The sequence below is a fragment of the Pestalotiopsis fici genome (assembly GCF_000516985.1).
Source record: "Pestalotiopsis fici W106-1 unplaced genomic scaffold PFICI_Scf_6, whole genome shotgun sequence".
Taxonomy (NCBI): Eukaryota; Fungi; Ascomycota; class Sordariomycetes; order Amphisphaeriales; family Sporocadaceae; genus Pestalotiopsis; species Pestalotiopsis fici.
This window is the reverse complement of record NW_006917096.1, coordinates 2,619,672-2,639,461: the sequence shown is the minus strand read 5'-3', so window position 1 is coordinate 2,639,461 and position 19,790 is coordinate 2,619,672. Positions and strand designations below refer to the sequence as shown.

At 49.9% G+C, this 19,790-nt stretch overlaps 6 protein-coding genes across 6 annotated transcripts; 1 reads left to right on the top strand and 5 right to left on the bottom strand.

The window, feature by feature from the left end:
• Window positions 1-454: 454 nt before the first annotated feature.
• Window positions 455-2,802, bottom strand: PFICI_09262 (uncharacterized protein; the record flags this gene model as incomplete). The annotated part of the gene is made up of 2 exons (XM_007837843.1): window positions 455-2,186; window positions 2,357-2,802. The coding sequence occupies 2 exons, from the start codon at window positions 2,800-2,802 to the stop codon at window positions 455-457; spliced, it is 2,178 nt and encodes a 725-aa protein (XP_007836034.1).
• A 2,086-nt stretch (window positions 2,803-4,888) lies between these two features.
• On the top strand, window positions 4,889-7,047 carry PFICI_09261 (uncharacterized protein; the record flags this gene model as incomplete). Its single annotated transcript, XM_007837842.1, has 3 exons — window positions 4,889-6,277; window positions 6,339-6,893; window positions 6,952-7,047. The coding sequence occupies 3 exons, from the start codon at window positions 4,889-4,891 to the stop codon at window positions 7,045-7,047; spliced, it is 2,040 nt and encodes a 679-aa protein (XP_007836033.1).
• Window positions 7,048-8,132: 1,085 nt separating this feature from the next.
• Window positions 8,133-11,477, bottom strand: PFICI_09260 (uncharacterized protein; the record flags this gene model as incomplete). Its single annotated transcript, XM_007837841.1, has 1 exon — window positions 8,133-11,477. The coding sequence occupies one exon, from the start codon at window positions 11,475-11,477 to the stop codon at window positions 8,133-8,135; it is 3,345 nt and encodes a 1,114-aa protein (XP_007836032.1).
• Window positions 11,478-12,101: 624 nt separating this feature from the next.
• Window positions 12,102-13,172, bottom strand: PFICI_09259 (uncharacterized protein; the record flags this gene model as incomplete). The annotated part of the gene is made up of 1 exon (XM_007837840.1): window positions 12,102-13,172. One exon carries the CDS (start codon window positions 13,170-13,172, stop codon window positions 12,102-12,104), a length of 1,071 nt encoding a protein of 356 aa, XP_007836031.1.
• A 1,759-nt stretch (window positions 13,173-14,931) lies between these two features.
• On the bottom strand, window positions 14,932-16,897 carry PFICI_09258 (ATP synthase subunit beta; the record flags this gene model as incomplete). Its single annotated transcript, XM_007837839.1, has 7 exons — window positions 14,932-15,623; window positions 15,684-16,238; window positions 16,292-16,334; window positions 16,395-16,480; window positions 16,555-16,576; window positions 16,652-16,796; window positions 16,887-16,897. 7 exons carry the CDS (start codon window positions 16,895-16,897, stop codon window positions 14,932-14,934), a joined length of 1,554 nt encoding a protein of 517 aa, XP_007836030.1.
• Window positions 16,898-17,804: 907 nt separating this feature from the next.
• On the bottom strand, window positions 17,805-19,609 carry PFICI_09257 (uncharacterized protein; the record flags this gene model as incomplete). The annotated part of the gene is made up of 2 exons (XM_007837838.1): window positions 17,805-19,115; window positions 19,178-19,609. 2 exons carry the CDS (start codon window positions 19,607-19,609, stop codon window positions 17,805-17,807), a joined length of 1,743 nt encoding a protein of 580 aa, XP_007836029.1.
• Between the last annotated feature and the right edge of the window lie 181 nt (window positions 19,610-19,790).

Genomic DNA, 19,790 nt, shown 5'->3' with positions numbered 1-19,790 from the left:
GTCAAATTCGTGAAAATACGAAGAGCCGGTGAAATACCAGAAACATAACTTAGTCATTGATTGTGTAATGAAAATCTGGGCAAGCTCAATTAATCTATAGACAATGATTCGCTCATGTGAAACCCAAGAAAAGAGCATCTTATACATAGCAGCATAAGTAGTTTACGTCATCGAGACCATCATGTCCACGTAAACTAGCCGCAGGGATCGAAAGCAGCGCGCCTTTTCCTGTACCGTCCATGCAACCATTATTTGCAGCTTGCAAATCCATTGCCACAAAAGGTCAACCCAACGCCTTCCATCAGTTGACCGTGGGGTATATGCCATGTGCCAATGCCTCTGTCTATGTCAAGGAATCGTAGAGACCAATCCTGAAACGCCTTGCCAAAAATCATATTATCGTGTAATTCGTCATGTGATGCTCGCCCGGAAAGTGTACACCTGTATGATCCACTCAATCCTTATATTCCTCATCATCATCGTCGTCGGGAGGAGAATCGAGAAAATCGTTCTCCGTGTAGTGATGCTCCGTGATCTTTTGATTATCAATCTGAATGTCAACAACATCGCAAAGTCGTTGCTTGAACATCGGTGATGCTTGCGTAAATCCAGATCCACTTGCCGACAGCTCATCTTCACTTTCCTCATTGTCAGCGTGATAGCCCTTACTGGAAACTCGTAATCTCCTGCTTTCCTTCTTCATACGCCGCACTAACTTTTCCTCGCGCTGGCTAGGTGTACCAAAGCCATCCCCTGGTGTCGTTGGCGTTGGCGACGGTGGGCGATCTGCGATACGGGTGCTACGCCGAGCTGGAGTCACTGGACTGCCGTGTCTACCATTCATATTAACAGTTTGAATGGGAATAGTAAAAGTCCGGTGGGGTGTCTTCTTAGGCTCTGGTGATTCTCTTTGGAAGACCTTTTCTACCCTGGAGGCCCATGTTTGGCGAAACTTGGAGCGTTCGCTCCTCGACACATTAATCGAGGCCTTCAAAGCCAAATAACGCAGATCAGGCAATGCGGAAGCACTGTCTATCAAACTTTTTAGAAGTGTCGTAGCTGATTCCATTGCAGTGGAATCCTCGAAACGCATATACTGTAGGTTCAGGCACTGGAGTGTACGCGGCCATGTAGGGGGTAATTTTGAGCACAATAGTTCTTCGTAGTCCGGGCTGTTGTCCGGGTAGCTTTCAATGTAGCGGAAATAGCGGAGATCCATACTCAAACAAGTCAGACTGGGGCACGCATCTCGTAGTACATTGAGAAAGTCCAGGCTGAGGGCGCGACAATGATCCAGGGTGAGCTGCTGCATGTGATGACCATGGCTCAGAAGGAACTCTCTAAGAGCCTCAGCTGTGACGTCGTAGCAATCGTGAAGTTCAAGATGCCTCAAGGATTTGGGCAAGAGACCGAAAAGGTAACCATTAACGATGGTCGAAGACTTGAATGCCAGATGCTGAAGTTGTGGTAACAAGCAGACGGCCGACGCCAATTTTTGTATGTCTGGAAGATCCAAGGCTAGCGCTGCATCGTCGGAGACCTTTGTACCCAAGGAGGGCACCTGGTAGTTGAGAAAGGTAAGCTTGCGCAAAGTGGAAAAGCTTGGCCTTTGGTGTATAGAGGCCATATTGTCCAGTGAGCACAATTCGCCAGCCAATCGTGAACTCCACATCCAGCTTCTCAGTTCTGTGGGTGCCTTCTTGGCATAGGCGCCAGTTTCGCTCTCGTCGGGTACAAATTCGAGAGCCTCGAATAGTTCGGGGGTGTACTTCCAGCGCACGTTTGCCTCGAGGTCATCTCTCTTGTAGGCAAGGTCGAGGTGATGGTACAACTCAACGTCCATGAGCCGAGGCAAGAAGCGAATGAGTTCCCACAAATTGATGTATTGTCCTTGGACTCTCTTACCAAGTGTCTCTCCGACTTCGATTCGCAACGTCTCGATCTTGGAACGGTATTTCATTCGAAATACCGTTTGCTCGTGACTCATCCCTAGCGTCGCACTGATATGTTGCGCTGCGCCAAATGTCTGGAGGTGGACACATTTGTAACGGGCTCTGAGGGCAGGCTCAACCAGAATTTTCGACGCTCTGGTTGCATTGCACAACGTAAGGACAGCAGCACTGACAGCGTCTTGATGAGCTGCTAGATTACCAATCGGGGCAGCGACGAATTCGAAAATGTTGTCCCTGAATTACTCATTTTTATCAGCATGTTTTCTCGAGATAACGTAACATGATGCTAACAGAACATGAGAATTCCCTGACACTCGCGCCAAAAGAAAGGTTTCTGGTTGTGTATAGCAAGAAATGAGACTTGGGAATAATAGAGGTCAGTGTTTCCTATGCGCAAAACCTACCAGATCAATTCAGGCAGACTTTGCCAGTCGCCCTCAAGAACAAGTTTATCAGACCCGCCAGCACCATCTACATCCTTCTGTGATACTTTTTGGCGCGGTGAAGTCTGAGACTTTGGGCGGCCGCTACGGCGGGATGGTTCTGATTGATTTGATCCCTGCGTTCGGCGTGGCCGCTTGGCAGCAGCAGTGAGCAATTGTGACGACGTCTTGCGCTTTCGTCCACTGTGTGAGATGGAAAACTCGTCTGCTTGGTCGTCATCATCATCATCGTCGTCGTCGTCGTCGTCGGAGGTATCGCTAATCAAGACTCTTTCGGCAGACGACAGCTGTGCGTCAGCGGCTGAGGATCGAGTGATGCGGACGGGATCCTTGAGCTTGGCTGCCCGCCGGGGCATTTGGCGTGACGGCTGCGGTGGGCTCTCATCGCTGTAATCATCCGAGTCCATGGTCGATTGATGTTTCGCAGACGGTATTTGGGGATTGCTAGCCTGGCGTGGTCATGTTACGCTCGCTCTCACAGGAGGCGAGGACCAGTGAAATGATGGCGACGCGTCGGCATGAATGATGGAGCTGGCGAGCGCCAGCCGTTCTCAAAACGGAAGTAAGTTTGGGACAAAAGTAATGCCTGCTTGTATCGTGGTGATATGACAGACGACCCTTGCTGCATTGATGGCCGACTCGGCAGTATTCGTGTCGGCGCAAAAGAAGAAGCACTTGACAGATGCACAGGCACAAGCTCGGAAAGATCGATGGCGATGACGATGTGCACTCGAGCTTCGGCGCCCTTGCATTGGCGCTAAATTAGTTATCGATTTGGCGCAGACGCCCGATAAGAGCCTAGAGGGAATGTAGGTTAGGTGGGTCCGCCTCTTGACACCATGACATGGTATTGCTGCTGTTGAGCGAGACAATCCCATCATGCAATCCCCGAGAGTTTACTTGTGTAAATGATTTAACAGTAGAAATGTAATGCCAAGAGGTTCATCCATAGTTTTGGAGATTTCTAGCGACCATTGATCGCGCAGGAGAGACACAGCTTCCCTCCCCTCTACGCGACAAGAATGTTGGTTTCGACTCCTCTCAGTGGATAGCACTCAAATATACAGAAATCGGTCGAATGACAGAACCTTGAAGAGGCCAAGGATGATTTGAGCATCATGATTTGAATTTGTCGCCTCCAAGGACTGGCGGGCCGGTAGGTGGAAAGGACAGTAAGCTCTTTGGGTGCAGCGTGTTGACGAAGCGATTGATGAAAAAAGATCAATACAATGCCGAGCAATCATGACCCCAGACAACGGGTGACAATAAATATATGACTTGGGAAAATTGCATCCTCAGGCATTATTTTCGCGGCTGAGACAGAAACATGACACGGGAAGTAGTCAGACTTTGGAAGTACAATCAACCAAGATGAGGCGCCAATTATACTATAGAGACCAACCAAGCTCGCAGTGTGGATGGAGTTTCCTATCAAAGCTTTTGGGTCCAATCTCAGTAGATACATGTAGGAACAAAAAATACCAACGAAGAAACGCCCATCCTTCAGGACTGTGGGCTCAGCATGATTATGCCGATAGAATTGTACAAATACTCCAGTACCATTATGAGAAAAGAGAAAGAAAAAAGAAATTACTCATACACCAAGTGTCTTTTGAGCAGTTCTGGTAGATCATCAACCTAATATACACATGCTTGAAAAATACCAACAGTATTAATCGTCAGTGGATACATAAGTAAATATTTACGGTAGACCGAGATTCTTCAGCATCGGCTCTTTCTTGCGAAGAGTGGGGTACATTCTTTCCAAGGAGGACCACGCGACATGCAGTTTGTGAAGAGGATCGATCAATTCGCGACCAGCCAGGGTATTGGACACAGGTACACAGTATGTAGCCGCAGGCTGGCAGCACACACCACTAGTACGTACTGCCTTGGCGCTAGTGCATGTAGTGCAACGCTCCAGTCCGGACTCTACACTAAAATACGTACACGGAAGGCACGCGTCTGCTCTTGTTTGTCAACGGGCATCCGGTGGATGGATGCGCAATTGACTGGTTTCTGAACTTCTTGGAGCAGTCAGCATTGGATTTTCGCGCCCACGACGACAACGACAACTGCATTGCACCAGATGCACAGGGCCGATTCACATCGAGGACGTCGTACGATTACCCAATGTAGGTTTGCTCGGCGCGTGTTGGTTGCAGAGCTACACTAGGAGCATCTGTGTCTTTCGGTCGTGGTGCCTTTCCCTTTTCCTTCTCAAGCTCAAAGAGAGGAGGGAAAAAAAGGTTCAATCATCGTCCACCACAACGCCATCACTTCGGCCTTTGTATCCAATTCATTCCTGCCGGTCGCTTCTGGCACCTACCAGTTATTCAGAGTTCATGCTGCATCGCTTCATCTCACTCTCTTTTAATATGCTCGCCGATCATTCTTGAGCACACCGGGGATCGCATGAGTGGAACTCGTCTTCACAACTACAATCGCTCCAATCTCAAATTGCAACTTTGAGAGAGAATACATATTCTCAACATGACGACGCCACTCCCGTACAAGCACGGGTCGCCTTTCCTTCACAGAGTTTGGAGAAGCGCCGTGGATATGCTGGCCGCTGCACAAAAGTCTACTCCAGATGACGACAGGCCTCGTGCGGCTAAGCGCCGCCGTATCACTGAAGATTCAACAGATCCTGGCATCTTTGCCTCGGTCGGCCCTCTATTCAGTGATCCATCTCAAGGATATTCTAGAACACTTCGCTTCCAGGTTTTGAAAGTAGGCCATGTCAGCGATCCAGATCCGGGCGTCAATGGACTACTACACGGCAACGGCTCGCCAGTAAAGAAGAATGCATCCATCAGAGTCGTACAAGCGCGTTGCAGACTCACCATCTCCAGTGGCACTTCATCAGCCCCCTCACGACCAATCTATTGCGACAGCCAACCATGCGAGATCCGGGTTTCTTGCGATCGTGATGGGTTTTCGAGCCATGGCAGAGTACATCTACAGCAGCCCTTTGTTGTGGGTGCCGAAAAGCTCTATGTCATGCGCGACGATTCCCCACACTTCATGCTTGCAGACTCATATCTGATTACCACTGAGCTGGAGTCTGTTGGCGACCCAAATTGGCCCCCTTTCGATCTGTTGCCCAAGTCGTCTTGGCCACGCTCACAGCAATGGGCCTTATCATCTACGCATTCGTACGCTTACTCCAAGCCGCGTTTGAGCACGCCTGTGGTGCTGAGAAAGACCCATGGGGTTGAAGAGATCCGGACTGATCTGGTAATGGAAACGGATCTGCGATGGTCCGCAATGAACAGTGAGCAACCTAGCCCACAGATAGGAGATATATTAGCACCTCTAAAGACAGAGCATGTCAATGGGCGGACTGACAACTCGGTCAACAAAAATGACCATGACGACGACGACGACGCTGCTGCGGATGACGAAGATGGCGATGAAGAAGCCATCACTCCTAGCAGATCCCTGAGAATGAGAGACAAGCAGCAAGTTTACAACTTGAAGCTACTGAGCGACAAGGCCCGTGGCAGGGAAATGAAGGAGCGCAAGAAACGGAAGGATGCCAAGGTTAAGGGGATGAATGATGCCAAGCCAGGAATTTCAGGCCGTGTCACATGGACATTGCCTGATGGGAAACGTGCAATGCTCGATCACTGGCACTGCATCTATTGCTATGTGCCTCACGACAATATCGATCAGCTCCAAAGGCACATGGTTCAACACTCGGAATGGAAAATTGCAACCGACTTTTCTCAAAAAGACGGGTGGCATATCGTTATTTCTGAAGGCGAGCAGTTGACTCCACGGGCAGCCCGAAGAGCAGCTGCGCAAGCCCGCAAGCTTGAATCGCCGACAAATATCTCTCCGCCAGTGTCCTTGAGAAGTCGTCGGTCAGCACCGTCGGTAAGTCCACCAAATTCGCCGGTTCTCTGGAGTTGGGTATAATGACAGAAATCTGAAGAAGCATAGCACAGAAGCCATAACATCGGCAAAACAACAACTAGTTCCCAACACAATACAGCCAATGTACGACCGTCTCAGCAAGGCCGTCCTAGAGCCCCTCTCAAAGGTCGATGAACCTCCTATCGACAACGCGTGGCTTCTACAGAAACACAGAGACACAATCATGGAATACACTGATGTGGACCCCGACGAAAAGGAGTACATCGTAGAGTGGGATGCTTTTCTTTTCACGCGCAAAGGAACCGTCGTACCGTACTTGAAAAACATTTATCTGGAATTCATCCAAGAGAAGGCTTCCTGGTTGCTAGCATCGCAAGCTCGCATGCATGAAGCATTGAAGCATTTGGCTTACCTGAACGGACGCGATCTGCTGGACAAGAGTACGGCCAGTGAGGCTGTGGAAATTCTGAGGTCCACCAAACCAGAAGTGCAGGACAAATTGCCGCCAGCTCAAATCCCACGGACGGCATTACCGGCATATTCTAGTAAGGCAGGTTGCGGTATTTGCGGCCAAATAGTCCCAGCGACATCGAATCAGCTGATATGCGCAAATCTGGTCAGTTATTTTGCCTATTGATTATTCTCAGATACGCAGTTTGCTGACTCATGTACAGGATTGCGAAACTCCCTTTTACCATGATCATTGCATGGACTATCATGCCAAGCAAGAAGTATCTGACCCAAATTGGCATTGCAACAAGTGCTGTTGAGGCTTCCGCGGCTTGCCACGGATGCCCGCTGAATGTTGGAAAATTGCGATTCAAAGTTCAATCTAGTCTAGCAGACGCATGGAATGACCGTTGCTATGTCGAAGCCGAGTTGTTTCGCATTTCAGCAGACCACCTTAAAGGCCACGGCTACGTGCAACGCAATCTAGGAAATGCAGCAGATTGAGTCTGGCAACTTCCCATGTAGCTAGATAATAATAGCAAGAGAAACTGATGATAAAGACTGAAATCCCCTGAGAGTACTAAATTGAGCATTATATGATCCGAGGTCTTACAGAAACATGACATGGTCCAGTCTGGTAAATAGAGGACCAATGAGAGAAATTAATTGGCGGCGATGGATGAGCTAAGTGGCCGAGGATGGCCCAGCGAACTTGGCCATGTGTCATACATGAGCGCATTTGTCTTTTGCATCTCTACTTATCAGCATATTTAGTTTGTCATTGGCCGCGTGGTTGGAATAACGCCCAGATGCCACAATGTGAGTAGCTTACTACCTACATCACGGTTGACAAGAGGAGGAGATGGTTCATATCATTTATTAAATCTGATCGAATTGAGCAGTCCAAGATGTGTTCATGTCTGTCGAAATTTGACTACGTACGGAAGACTTGGGAGCTTCTATTTCAAGGTACTCTGTGTCAGCCATGACACGAGCGATAAATACACCATGAAGATGTGGTTCACGCAACGATTACACGAATATTGCAAAACATATTGACGCGACGACGCGACTGCAATCCACTCATCGTTGTTGATTGCGAGTAAAGTCACATTGCGAGTGAGCACCATGCAACACAGTACATCTTGAAATACAGGCCAGAATTGAATAGATTGACCTCGGCAAAGATTCGTCACTTTTCATCAAATAAAGGTAGCGTAGAAGTACCGCCCAAAGTGACAAAACAAGAGGCTGAATAATGCTCACAGTTGATCTCGGACAGCGACCGCGAAATAGCTTAATCATGAGACGACTCTAAGTAGTTTTGTCGTTGCTATCTTGGTCTATCATACAATTTGGTATTTACACTGATATACAAGCGGGACCTTTTTTGACCACTTCTTCACTACTTGTCGGCACTCCTAACTCTAGCCTCGTGGGAATCTGTAGACTCGGGGACCACCTCGAATCCCATGCCCCGGCGCTTGCGCCTCGTCTTCTTTTCTCCGTAGCGCTCGTCGAACTTTTTAATGGCGCTGAGCGTCGCCATGTCTTCGCTGACGCTGGCCGGGATCTCGGCGAGAGCCTTTTCAAAGTGGCGGTTGTTGAGTACACGCTTTTCCGGCCAGACATAGGGGTCCGGGCCGCTGTGCTTTTCCGATGCCTCGAGCTCCTCCTTGACGGCGGCCATGGCGGCGGCTACACAGACGTTCTTGAGATCGGAACCAGAGTACAGCGGGGTGCGCTTGGCAATCTGCTCAATGGAGACGGTATCGTCAAGCTTCTCCATCTTGAGGTGGATTTTCAAAATGGCCGCGCGGTCTCCCTCGAGGGGAAGATCCACCAGCAGTTTTCTCGGGAGACGCCGCAGCACGGCTTCGTCGAGGTCAAACGGGCGGTTCGTGGCCACCATGATGAAGGCCTTTGACGCTTCCATGCCGTCCCACTCGCGCAGGAACTGGTTGATGACGTCTCTCCGTCCAGCCGCGTCATTGCGACCTCCGCGGGCGCCCAACAAGGCGTCTGCTTCGTCAATAAAGATGACTAGAGGTTCCTTCTTCTTGGCCATGCTAAAGAGTGCCCTGATATTCTTCTCACTCTCACCCACGTACATTTGATTGATGCTCGCGCCAGAAACTTCAATCATGTTGGCACCGCTTTCCTTGGCCACAGCCTTTGCAAGAAGAGTCTTGCCCGTGCCAGGCGGACCATAGAGCAGACAGCCAGGAATCCTGTCTGTAGCCAGAACACCATAGGCAAATGCTTCCGGTCGCAGAAGCGACAATTGCGTGAGCATCTTGATGGAATCAATAGTCTCGGCTGGGGCATGTATATCGTTGAAAGTAGTTCGCAGATTCTTGGGATCCACTATGGCCGACATGAACCTCTTTTCGTAATCTGTTGCAGACCGACCGGGATCGTTCATGGTGTTGCTCTTGGTTTCCAGTTCAGCCTTCTCTGGCGCATCATGGTGGCTCTGAGCGTCGTCAATGTGCTTAACGAGCCGCATCGCATCCTCGAAGACGGTTTGCATGGATTGATCAGGGTGAGTCGTCCGAAGCCCATGCATAATCTTTACAATGCGGTAAACTTCAGATACAGGTAGGAGCTTTTTGGAGAGGAATGAAGGGTAATGATCCGGATTCATGCCCTTGAGTTCGAACTCGGGCGTGAAGAGATGCTCCGAGTCAACATCTGAAACCAGGTTCTGCATCATCAAGTAAATATTCCTGCTGTTCTCGGTAAGGTGTTCCCTTCGCGTGACCCCTTTGAGTGCAGTATTGATATCGTCTGATATAGAGTGATGACTTATGGCTGCAGCGGTAGCGTTCATTTCCGATTCTGGGGCTTCAGTTGATGGCGGACGGAAATCAATCACCCTCTCCGTCGTGCGCAGCTCCTTCATGGCTGACTTGTAGGCCGAGGGAACACCAGAGCTGGAGCAAGTGCCAACAATGACCACCTTTCTTCCTGCTGCCCACAAGTCATCCACAATCGTCCGCAGCTTGCCCATGACAACTGAGCCACACTCGTCGTCCATGTTCAATGCGTTGAAATCGTGTACATGAATAACCAGAGGACGTTGCTGAGCAGCCTCGGCGCCACCAGGAAGGTGAGTATCAGCAGCAAGGACAAACTGTTCCAAGACAGCATTAACCTTGAGGTCGTTCCACTTCTCATCTGTTTTGCTGGCCCGGTTGGGCTCACCGAGGAAGTAATCCATGATGTTCTTCTTGCCTTCCTTCTTTGGTTTCTCCGCGTGCATAACAATGGAGAAGGGGATATCAGTGCGAGACTCATCATCGGACTGCTCAGCCTTTCGGTGTTGTACCCTGCCGGCATTCTCTGCTGCTTTGTATCCAAGCAACGAAAGAGGTCCCGGTGCCAAAATTGGATCTTGACCGAGGTACTTGCCTGCAACATAAGCCAGATCTGGAGCATGAATAGTAACCATGTTGGCATCCAATTCCATGGCAATATCTCGCATCATCATCCGGGGCCATGAGTAGCCAGAATAGTACTCAAAGTTGAGAACGGTGATAGGTCGCTTGATGTCAGCAGCCCGGATATGCTTGGGCGGAACCATGTTCAGGTCCGCTCGGATAGAGGCAGTGGCCTCACAGAGTGTTTCGTAGTGAGCGATACCCAGAGATGGCCGCTGTGGCAGTTTGGAAACGAGAACATTTCTGAGCAGCCATTTCTCATCCGGGGATGCCAGGTTATAGGGCTTCACCCTTTGTGCATGATACTGTGCTACTTCATATGCCTTGGCCTTTTCTGCTGGATCTTGACTCTCAATCAAGTCTATGAACCCTCTCGATGGAACTTCGAGATGATGGCTGTCCACTGCCGTTTGTAACTCTAGCTCTGCCATTGAGAGTAGTGCAGAATTGCAAGCTGCAACAAGCATTACAGATCCTCGCAAGGATACAAATTCTATCTCTTCAGCCAACCAATCTGGGTCAGCATGGCTGTCAATTTTCGATCTCGAATTATTTTTAAGATTTTCCACCTCATCCGAGGTCCAAGCAGTAAGCTCAAACATGTCGGTCCAGACGCTGTCGAGCTCCCGCAAATTTGCATCAGGGATGTGGCCCTTCGAAGCTTTGTTGTAGATTAGTCTAAGGTCTAAGGCGTCTTCGTCAAGGGTCGTTTCGTTCATAATAGACCCGGTCTTCGGGCTTGTCTGCGCTGCATACATGCCGGCCAGCCTCTCGAGATCCTCCTTGTCAAGATCTTTTGTAGGTAGGACCTTGGTGGACAGAAGCGGTCGGTAATGTTTCCCCGGGAAACGCCACGTTTGCTTCGACCAAGCTTGATTCGATTTCTTTCCTACAACTCGCAACTTGGCAAAGTCTTTAGGTAGATGTACTGGTGGCAACTCCTCTGGCACCTTCAATCTCGTGGTGCGAGACTTTGGACCACCGTTGGTACGTCTTGCGCGACCGCGGGCGTCGCCATTGCTCATGCCCTTGTCGCCAGAGAGATCCTCCTCTTCCTTGCCGCTCTCCTGGCTCGTCGTGCCATTATTGCCACTGCTTCCATCGCCGTTCTTGGGATTGTCGCTGCCATTGGGCGACTCATCGTTCGGGCTCGGACTGGGGCTTGGGTCGCTGGCGCCGCCGGCCGCCTCTTGAACGGGCGCTGAGGAGTGGAAACAGGAGCCGGCCGCCGGTCGCGTCGGCAAGCGGGCAGCTGTGGGAGGACGGAGAGCCGCTGAGCGAGACGCGCGCGCCCATTGTGCATACATTCGAAAGGAATTGATGCTCAATATGAGCTTGCGAACGCATGACTGTTGCCTGTCAAGCCTGTGGTCAGCAGGCGAAAATGTTCTTGATAGGCGATTCATAAATTCTGGGGCTCCTCTAAGCTGTTCTGGTCCGTGCGCAAACCAATCCATCGAGTATTATATACCTATCCGACGATGCATACATAGACTGTTGGAACAAGACATCTTTTTGATTTTTTGGATTAATTAGAAAATGTTACTTTGAGGTGGTCATGAATATTTGTATTTCAATACTTGTTCATGTACATGTAAATATGCTCATCGCTTGCTTCATACAGAGGTACCGCTCTGTACGCAGTCATGTAGTCACATTCCCCGTGTAGGCCTTGTATAATGTAACGAAGTACCATAAAGAACACGAATAGCACAGCCAAATGCCTGATCTGGGAACTTTTGGGGACTCGATATTAGTGATAGTCACAGAATGCATATGATGCACACGGGTTCCTATAATTTAGAGCACAGACATGAATTGCTAGAGCTGCAGTAGGGGTATATGAAAATTCTCAAGAAAAAAACCAAGCAACCAATGCCTTCCAACAGGCTCAAACACAAACAAGAGTCGCTACGCTGATGATGATATCGCTAATGCAATGCCTTATCCTCCTCTGTCAAAATACTATACCATCGGTAGAAATAATGTGACCTGTTCAATATCGCTCTGCCGTGAGCTTCTGCAAAACCCAAGTCGGCCATGCGTTGATCGTCCCAGATGGCAAAACCATACTTGCGATAAGGGTCAAAAGGTAATCCCGGTATTGGCCCTCCCTGCCCATCGCGAGACATCAATCTTTGGAATATATAGGACAGTGGTGGTCTGTCCAGGTGACTGAGTCCTTGCTGATAGTGATCGCACCTTGCTGCAGACCGGACCGGACCCTTGCAGACGATATTGGCTTGCAGTACCGTGGCAGACGCAGCAGCGGGAATACTATAATTGCTCATGGTTTGCCGCTGTTCTGGAGTGTGGTGCAAAAAGTCATAGACGGTAAATAGTTGTTGTAACTCGAAATCCCTAATGGTAAAGAATTCCGCAATGTCCACCAGAGGATACTGGTCTTCCCGTGGCCATTCCAGCCGGTGGTGTAGCTGAGCATTGTTGAGTTCGAAGAATAATTGTATTCGCCAAAGTTGCTTTATGATACGTTGTTCCTCGACCCAAGATGGGGGTCCGGTTTTCAGTGGATGGTACTCGCACTTCTTTGCCCTGTCGAACCTTTGTCGGAGACAATCTGCCTTGAGATCCAGCTGCAAGGAAGACCACGGACGCACAGTCAAGGATTGCTCAATGTAATATTCAGCAGTTGCATGGCTAATGGTATGCAAATGGTGCGCCAGTGAGAGGAAACGACGAGGTATACTGCGGTCCTCGACCTCATCCCTTCTCAGTGGGTCCGAGTCGATTGCCGTAATGGACTGTGCTGCCTCCAAACCGGGACCGCAAGCTGCGCGAGTCCGTATCACTGCGCGCATAAGAGCCTGGGTCTGTTCTGGTATCGAGTTTGCAATCACTTTCTCCACGGTCTCGAGTGCATATTCGTCAAAAACGGCAGCAACATCGCGAGATGCCAATGTGAGATGCCATAACGACGAGAGATCACAATGCTGCAATATGCTCAGACATAACTCCACCGGCAGCTGGCCGAAAAAGCTCATTGGGTCGATTTGATGACAGTGTCAACTCGACTGTCGCCAGTGCTGGACGTCAAAAGACGTGTCGTGTAAAGGCTGACCTGGTGGTGAAAACGAGAGATTTTGCTAAGCGACGGACCTGTCGCAGAAGGAAGCAACAGATAGCAGCAGGTCGGCTGGTATTTAGGTAAGGGGTCCTCGTCTCGAGGTGGATGCGGGGAGTAAATCGACAGGTCAGCACAGCACAGCACAGCACAGCGCAGCGCAGCGCAGCAGCACCTTTTTGAATTGCGCCGTTACCAGAAAAGCATATTTATTAGTCCCCCCCCCCCCGGCTGTCGCTGCATATGTCAGGTCCATAGCAAATAAGCACCTACCTAAATTGCTCAAACCCAAGATACGCAACAGCACATGTTTTTGACTGGCCTAAAATAAACATGAGTTGATAAAAAAAGAAAAGGAGGATGACATCGTGGCGAAGCCCCGACTCAAATTAGAGTCAATTGTTAGTTTAGTCGGCGAAACAAATCGCGACTCCACCAAGACCATGTACGCGCGTTTAAAACGCAATCGCACTGCACTACAAGCAAAGCTCGAAAATTACAATGGTGAGCTTTGATTATCAAATGCGAGGCTTTTGAAATACTAAAGAGGCTGAAACTTGATGGTCTGTTCTTGTGTGATTCGCCCAAGGCATTTTGCACCAGAATTGACGGCCATGTAGAAATACATTATACTTAGTCGCTGCCCACCCCAGGTTTCAACTTCAACTTCTCAGGCAATGGCTGAACCTATTATAATTCTGTTTGACCCGTACATGACTAGAATCATCGACTGTCGAATCAACATAGAAAGTAATATTGGAAAAAGGCATGTCTTAGATATTTGCTCATCGATAAATTTCCATAAAAGAGAGATGATTATTTCTCCGAGAAAAACTCCCGACATCCTGTTACTGGATCTGGCAAGAAAGACGGTCTGGTATGTGGCATGAGCTATGAATACAATGACTAGTTTTGAATTCATAATCAAAGAGCGCAGGTGTTCTTTCAGCTCTACATTCGCGCTCAATTATGGAAGACTTAATTACATAACTTACTGACATCAAGACAAAGAGGAGTCTCCCCCCCTCTTTGTGCTCCGTCAGAATCTGGTGCGATATGCAAATTATGAATTCATCGACTTGGGTGGGCATTACGACGGTTTGTATGTATACCTACTGCAAAGGGAAGGACCAAATAAACTTGGGGTTTGCAAGAGAGGTGCTCACATAAACCACATATCGAATAATGTGCGTCTGTGATATAGCTTCAATGTCCAAGACCAGAGGATAGATCATATAAGGGATATACCACGACTAATCGCGCATAGCTCTCGTCCATTTCTGGTTCCTGATGGGAGCAGGCGCGCAGCTCAAATCAAGAAAACGGGAAACAGGCATTAAGTTCATATGTCTGCACTTATAGTCTTCTCGATATCAAGAATCGACTTCCTCGTACAGAGATCTAGAGCAGCGGCGTTTCCAACTACGGAAGCAAGGCGAGAGTCTTGACATAAGATGTGAATTCTTCGAAACAATTGTATTCATCCAAGCACTTTGCGATGACAAAATCAGGACCATATGGGTGGGCTCATGGTATACAGCTTACAAAAGGAATCGATTGAGTTAAAGCCGCTCCTCAACCGGACTGGCTCTCCTTTTCTAGATATACACAAAGGCCACCAAACCTTTTCATCCCCAATAGCCACTCTCTATGTCAATAGCTTGGACCTATATAATCCTTTATTGCTTCTCGAGCTCAGCCAGAATCTTCTCACCCTTCTCCTTGGCGGATGCCAAGTCACCAACCATGTAGAAAGCACCCTCGGGAAGGTTGTCACCCTCACCAGCCAGGATGGCCTTGAAGGAGTTGATGGTCTCCTTCAGGTCGACCAGCTTACCCTCGATACCAGTGAAAACCTGGGCAACGGTGAAAGGCTGCGACAGGAAACGCTGGATCTTACGGGCACGCTCGACAGTAAGCTTGTCAGCCTCAGACAACTCGTCCATACCCAGAATGGCAATGATATCCTGGAGAGACTTGTACTCCTGGAGGATCTGCTGGACACGGGTGGCGGTGTCGTAGTGCTCCTGACCAACGATACGGGGGTCGAGCATACGGGACTTGGAGTCGAGAGGGTCGACAGCGGGGTAGATACCCAACTCGGAGATACCACGGGACAAGACAGTGGTGGCGTCCAAGTGAGCGAAGGTGGTAGCGGGGGCAGGATCAGTCAAATCGTCAGCAGGGACGTAGACGGCCTGGACGGAGGTAATGGAACCCTTCTTGGTGGTGGTGATACGCTCCTGCATACCACCCATATCAATGGCGAGGGTGGGCTGGTAACCGACGGCAGAGGGGATACGACCCAGCAGGGCAGACACCTCGGAACCGGCCTGGGTGAAACGGAAAATGTTGTCAATGAAGAGCAGCACTAGAATTCGTTAGTCAGATCAAATCCATTTGCCATAAAATGCAAGAATATGCCTCTTACCATCCTGTCCCTCGGCGTCACGGAAGTACTCAGCAATAGTCAAACCAGTAAGAGCGACACGGGCACGGGCTCCTGGGGGCTCGTTCATCTGACCGAAGACCAGGGCGACCTTGGACTCGCCATCAAGCTGAATGACGGAGGTCTCCTGCATTTCGTGGTACAAATCGTTACCCTCACGGGTACGCTCACCGACACCGGTGAAGACGGAGTAACCACCGTGGGCCTTGGCGATGTTGTTGATAAGCTCCTGAATGAACACAGTCTTTCCGACACCGGCACCACCGAACAGACCAATCTTTCCACCACGAGCGTAGGGGGCGAGAAGGTCGACGACCTTGATACCAGTAACGAGAATCTCAGCAGTGGTCGATTGCTCGACGAACTCCGGGGGGTCGGCGTGGATGGGCAGGAACTTGTCGGTCTTGACGGGACCACGCTCGTCGATCGGGTCACCGGTGACGTTCAGGATACGTCCCAGGGTGGCAGGTCCGACGGGAATTGTGATGGGAGCGCCAGTGTCGGCAGCCTTCTGTCCTCGGGTAAGACCCTCGGTACCTAGTCCAAGTTTAGCGTCGCGGTCAAATTTTTGCAGGTTAAGGGATATGTACCGTCCATGGCAATGCAACGGACGACATTTTCACCCAAGTGTTGCTGGTGACAAGTTAGTACAGATGTTTTATGATTGTCGCCATGTTATTGTAATGGACTCACCGAAACCTCGAGCACCAGCTTCTGGCCGTTGTTGGTGGTCTCAAGGGCGTTCAGGATAGGAGGCAGCTTCTCGCCGTCGAACTTGACTATCAAGGTGTCAATGAGTTGTTCCCGTCCGAGATGTGCAGCTCGAGTGAGTTGCAGAAAATTTTGTACTAACCATCAACGACGGCACCGATAACCTGTAACATCGATCACGTCAGTCCCAGTTGCTCGTGCAAAACAATCCGAGCTTTTACTCGGTTTAGCCAACTCACCTGGTGAACCTTTCCATCGCCGACGCTGGTTGTGCTGGCGAACCGGCTGCTGATGGGGAATCTGAAGGCGGAGGGTCTGGCGACACGGCGCGAGCCCGCGACGAAGGGGGAGCGGGCCGCAGCTCTCGAGAAGGAGGAAATGCCGCTATTCGGAGAGAACAGGTTCACGTCAGCTTAATGAACCCCAATTGGCGTCGAAGTCATCCAAAAAGTCAATAGCGCGGTTTCTACGTACCTCTTGAACATCTTGAGAGATGACAAGCAGCAATTGACGATGGGGTGGTAGGTGGTGATGGAGTATGGGGAGAGGAAAATTGAAGAGATGAGGTCCACGACAAAAACCTCAAGCTGGGTCTGTCGAGCCTTTCTTGCCGAGAAGCTCCGTGTTGGCCCAAGCGTACGTCACGTGATAGGCGAAATTGGCATCGGGTAAACATGGATTGTGGAGACGTTCGCGCTAGCTCTAGCTGCAATTCAGTTCTTCACTGGCTTTTTCTCAGGAGCTACAATGGATATGGATCCACGACCTGGGCGATTTACGGAACATTTCATGGTTGAGCTGCATTACGTAGGTCGGTCGGTGCTTGTAGCTCAAGGGTGACAGATACTAGGTATACTGCTCAAGGTAAACTGCATCTTCATCTTGCGGCAATAACGAGAATAGTTATTCAAGCTTGACAATAACTCATTGTCCGAGCAGGCACTGGCACACTGCCCCTTTCTGAGACTTTTTTTTTTTTTTTTCTAACCTGGGATACTTTCCTAGTTGTTATTTTTGTAGCAACGTGAAGTGCCGATTTTAGAGCCACTCAAGGCGGGATTTATTGCCCCAGTTTTTAAACAACTCATTCATGAATATGCCTCTGTGCATTCTTTTCCAGATACAATGTATGCAAAATGTTACCCATTGTTCGCCATGGAAACTTATACATAGAATGATATCTGGCAGGCGGAAATGAACCCAACACGAATAAACTCCAGCCCGCTTTATATGCCTTGGTAACCAGTGACGGCCCCTTTCATGAGAATTCCGCAAGTCTATATTGTATGTAGTCAACCACCCTCGACTCATTAGCCGCTTTCAATCCCATAATAATCATCCCATCTGTATATATCATGCAAACATTACCATACGCCGACTTTACCCAGTCCGCTATTGAACATGTTGAGGCTGCTGGAGCCGATCCTGATATCTCCAGGTATCTTCCTGCCTGGTGCCCGGAGCGAGCCATGTAGCATTACTGTTACCTCGCTGCCGCGCGCCACGAGTGTCGTCGCTCTTCTTAGAATCGTCGCTTCCCCCATTGGCAAGCGCTGTACTTCCGTTTGTGTACACGTACGGGCTAGGCGCTGCCGAAGCGACCGCAGGACTTTCGAAAACCAGTGCATTCGGACCAATCAGTGGGCCTTGCGTGTTGAGTGGCAGCAGTGGCCGGTCTACATTGCTTTGACTGAGCATACGGGCGCGTTTATCTGCCTTATTGCTCTCACTAGAGCGGTCGTACAGGTAGAGGCCAACAAAAGTCAGACCAATGCCCACGGCTTGGATTCTGGTAGTCTTGTTCTGGAACCAGATAATAGCAGCCACAATGACGAATACCCGCTTCAGCAAAGACGCTACTGAGTAGGTGACTGGTGAGACTAATGATAGGAGAACAAATGCCAAGATGTTCTGTCCAAAGTGGAAAGTACCGTTGAAGAGAAATTCCAGGAACAACCGGCCGTGGTCCATGCTGTTGGCTTTGCCACTCAAATCAAGCGAGCCATCTGTCAGGAAGTCCTTGAGCAGATAAATGCCCTCGCTCCAGAACCATATGGGTGAGGTAAGAACAAAGGCCATGCCAGAGGAATAGCACAAAAGGTTGAGCTTGTCAAGTTTTTGAGACTTGGCCGCATGTCCCTCTGCTTCAGCCTTCGCAGCCTCATTGAACAACCGTTTTGACACAATGTTTTGCGTCACAAACAGTATCGTAGCAAGAAATGCGTATATCAGACCTAGCATTTCACCTCCAAACGTATGGTTACCCGAACAAGCCAGCATAACTCCCATGGTTAGAGGTATAAGGGAGTAATACGTTGCTCTTGGATACTTGATGTTGAAAACCAGTCGATAGGCGAGGACGGTGAAGAGAGGCGACAGACCCTTGACCGTATGTACCAGAGATACAGGTATCTTGGAGGTGGCTGATGCACTCAAAAGGTGACCGCCAATCTGAAAGGCAGCCAGAGGCAATGTCGTATTGATGACATCTCTCGAGGGTTGTCGAATGGGGTTCTTGAGGGCCGGTATCGAAGTCCGGAGTTTCGGGAATACAGAGGCCAACCAAGACGAAGTAATGCAGTAGAATGCAACGAGGAAGAACTGGATCATGGTCAAGGTTGCAGGCTTGTCAAAGGCGTTCAGGATGGATTTGGACGAGGTGTTGGTCAAGGCCGAGGACATATACCACATGACGCAGAGCCCCTACAAGATCGCCAATTGTCAGTATAGTCGGCTAGAGGTGTTTCGATAACGGGACAACGTACAATAAGCTGCCATGACAGCGGCGCCTTTAGAGCATCGGCTATTTCGTGCGCATTTTGACTGACGCTGCCGTTTCTCCCCCTAATTGTCCGGAAAGCTTCACTGATGCTCTTCTGCTTTGAATGTCCGTGTCCATGCCGCGAAGGGCCGTTGGTTCCCATCTGGCCCCATCTTACATTTCTCGCCTGGAGGCTCTCCCGCCGCGGCTGCCACCTCTCCACTGCCGGCGCATTGGCTCCGTTTCTGCCGTTGGCATAGCCCAGGGAGGGGCTCGGATCTCTCCAACCGTTGTCTGCAAACATGGGCGCATCAATGTGGTCGGGAAACTTCTCGAGCCCCGTATCGACATCCCTGCTGTCGGCGCCGGACTTGGAGGTTGCGCGCGACACGGATGGCTCGCGAGAGTACGAGCCGGAGGATGTGGAATGCGGCATCGCAGGCGGTTTGTTCGAGGGTTGGTTGTAACGAGCGACGGACTTCGAAGAAGCAAAAAGCGTAACCTTAAAACCAAGGGAGGAAAAGTCGAAACTGATGGACGGGTTGTCGCTTTCACTGGACCATTGCTGTCGATGTCTCGGCTGCTGGTAAAGCTGTCAAGCCAAGGAAGAGGGAAGT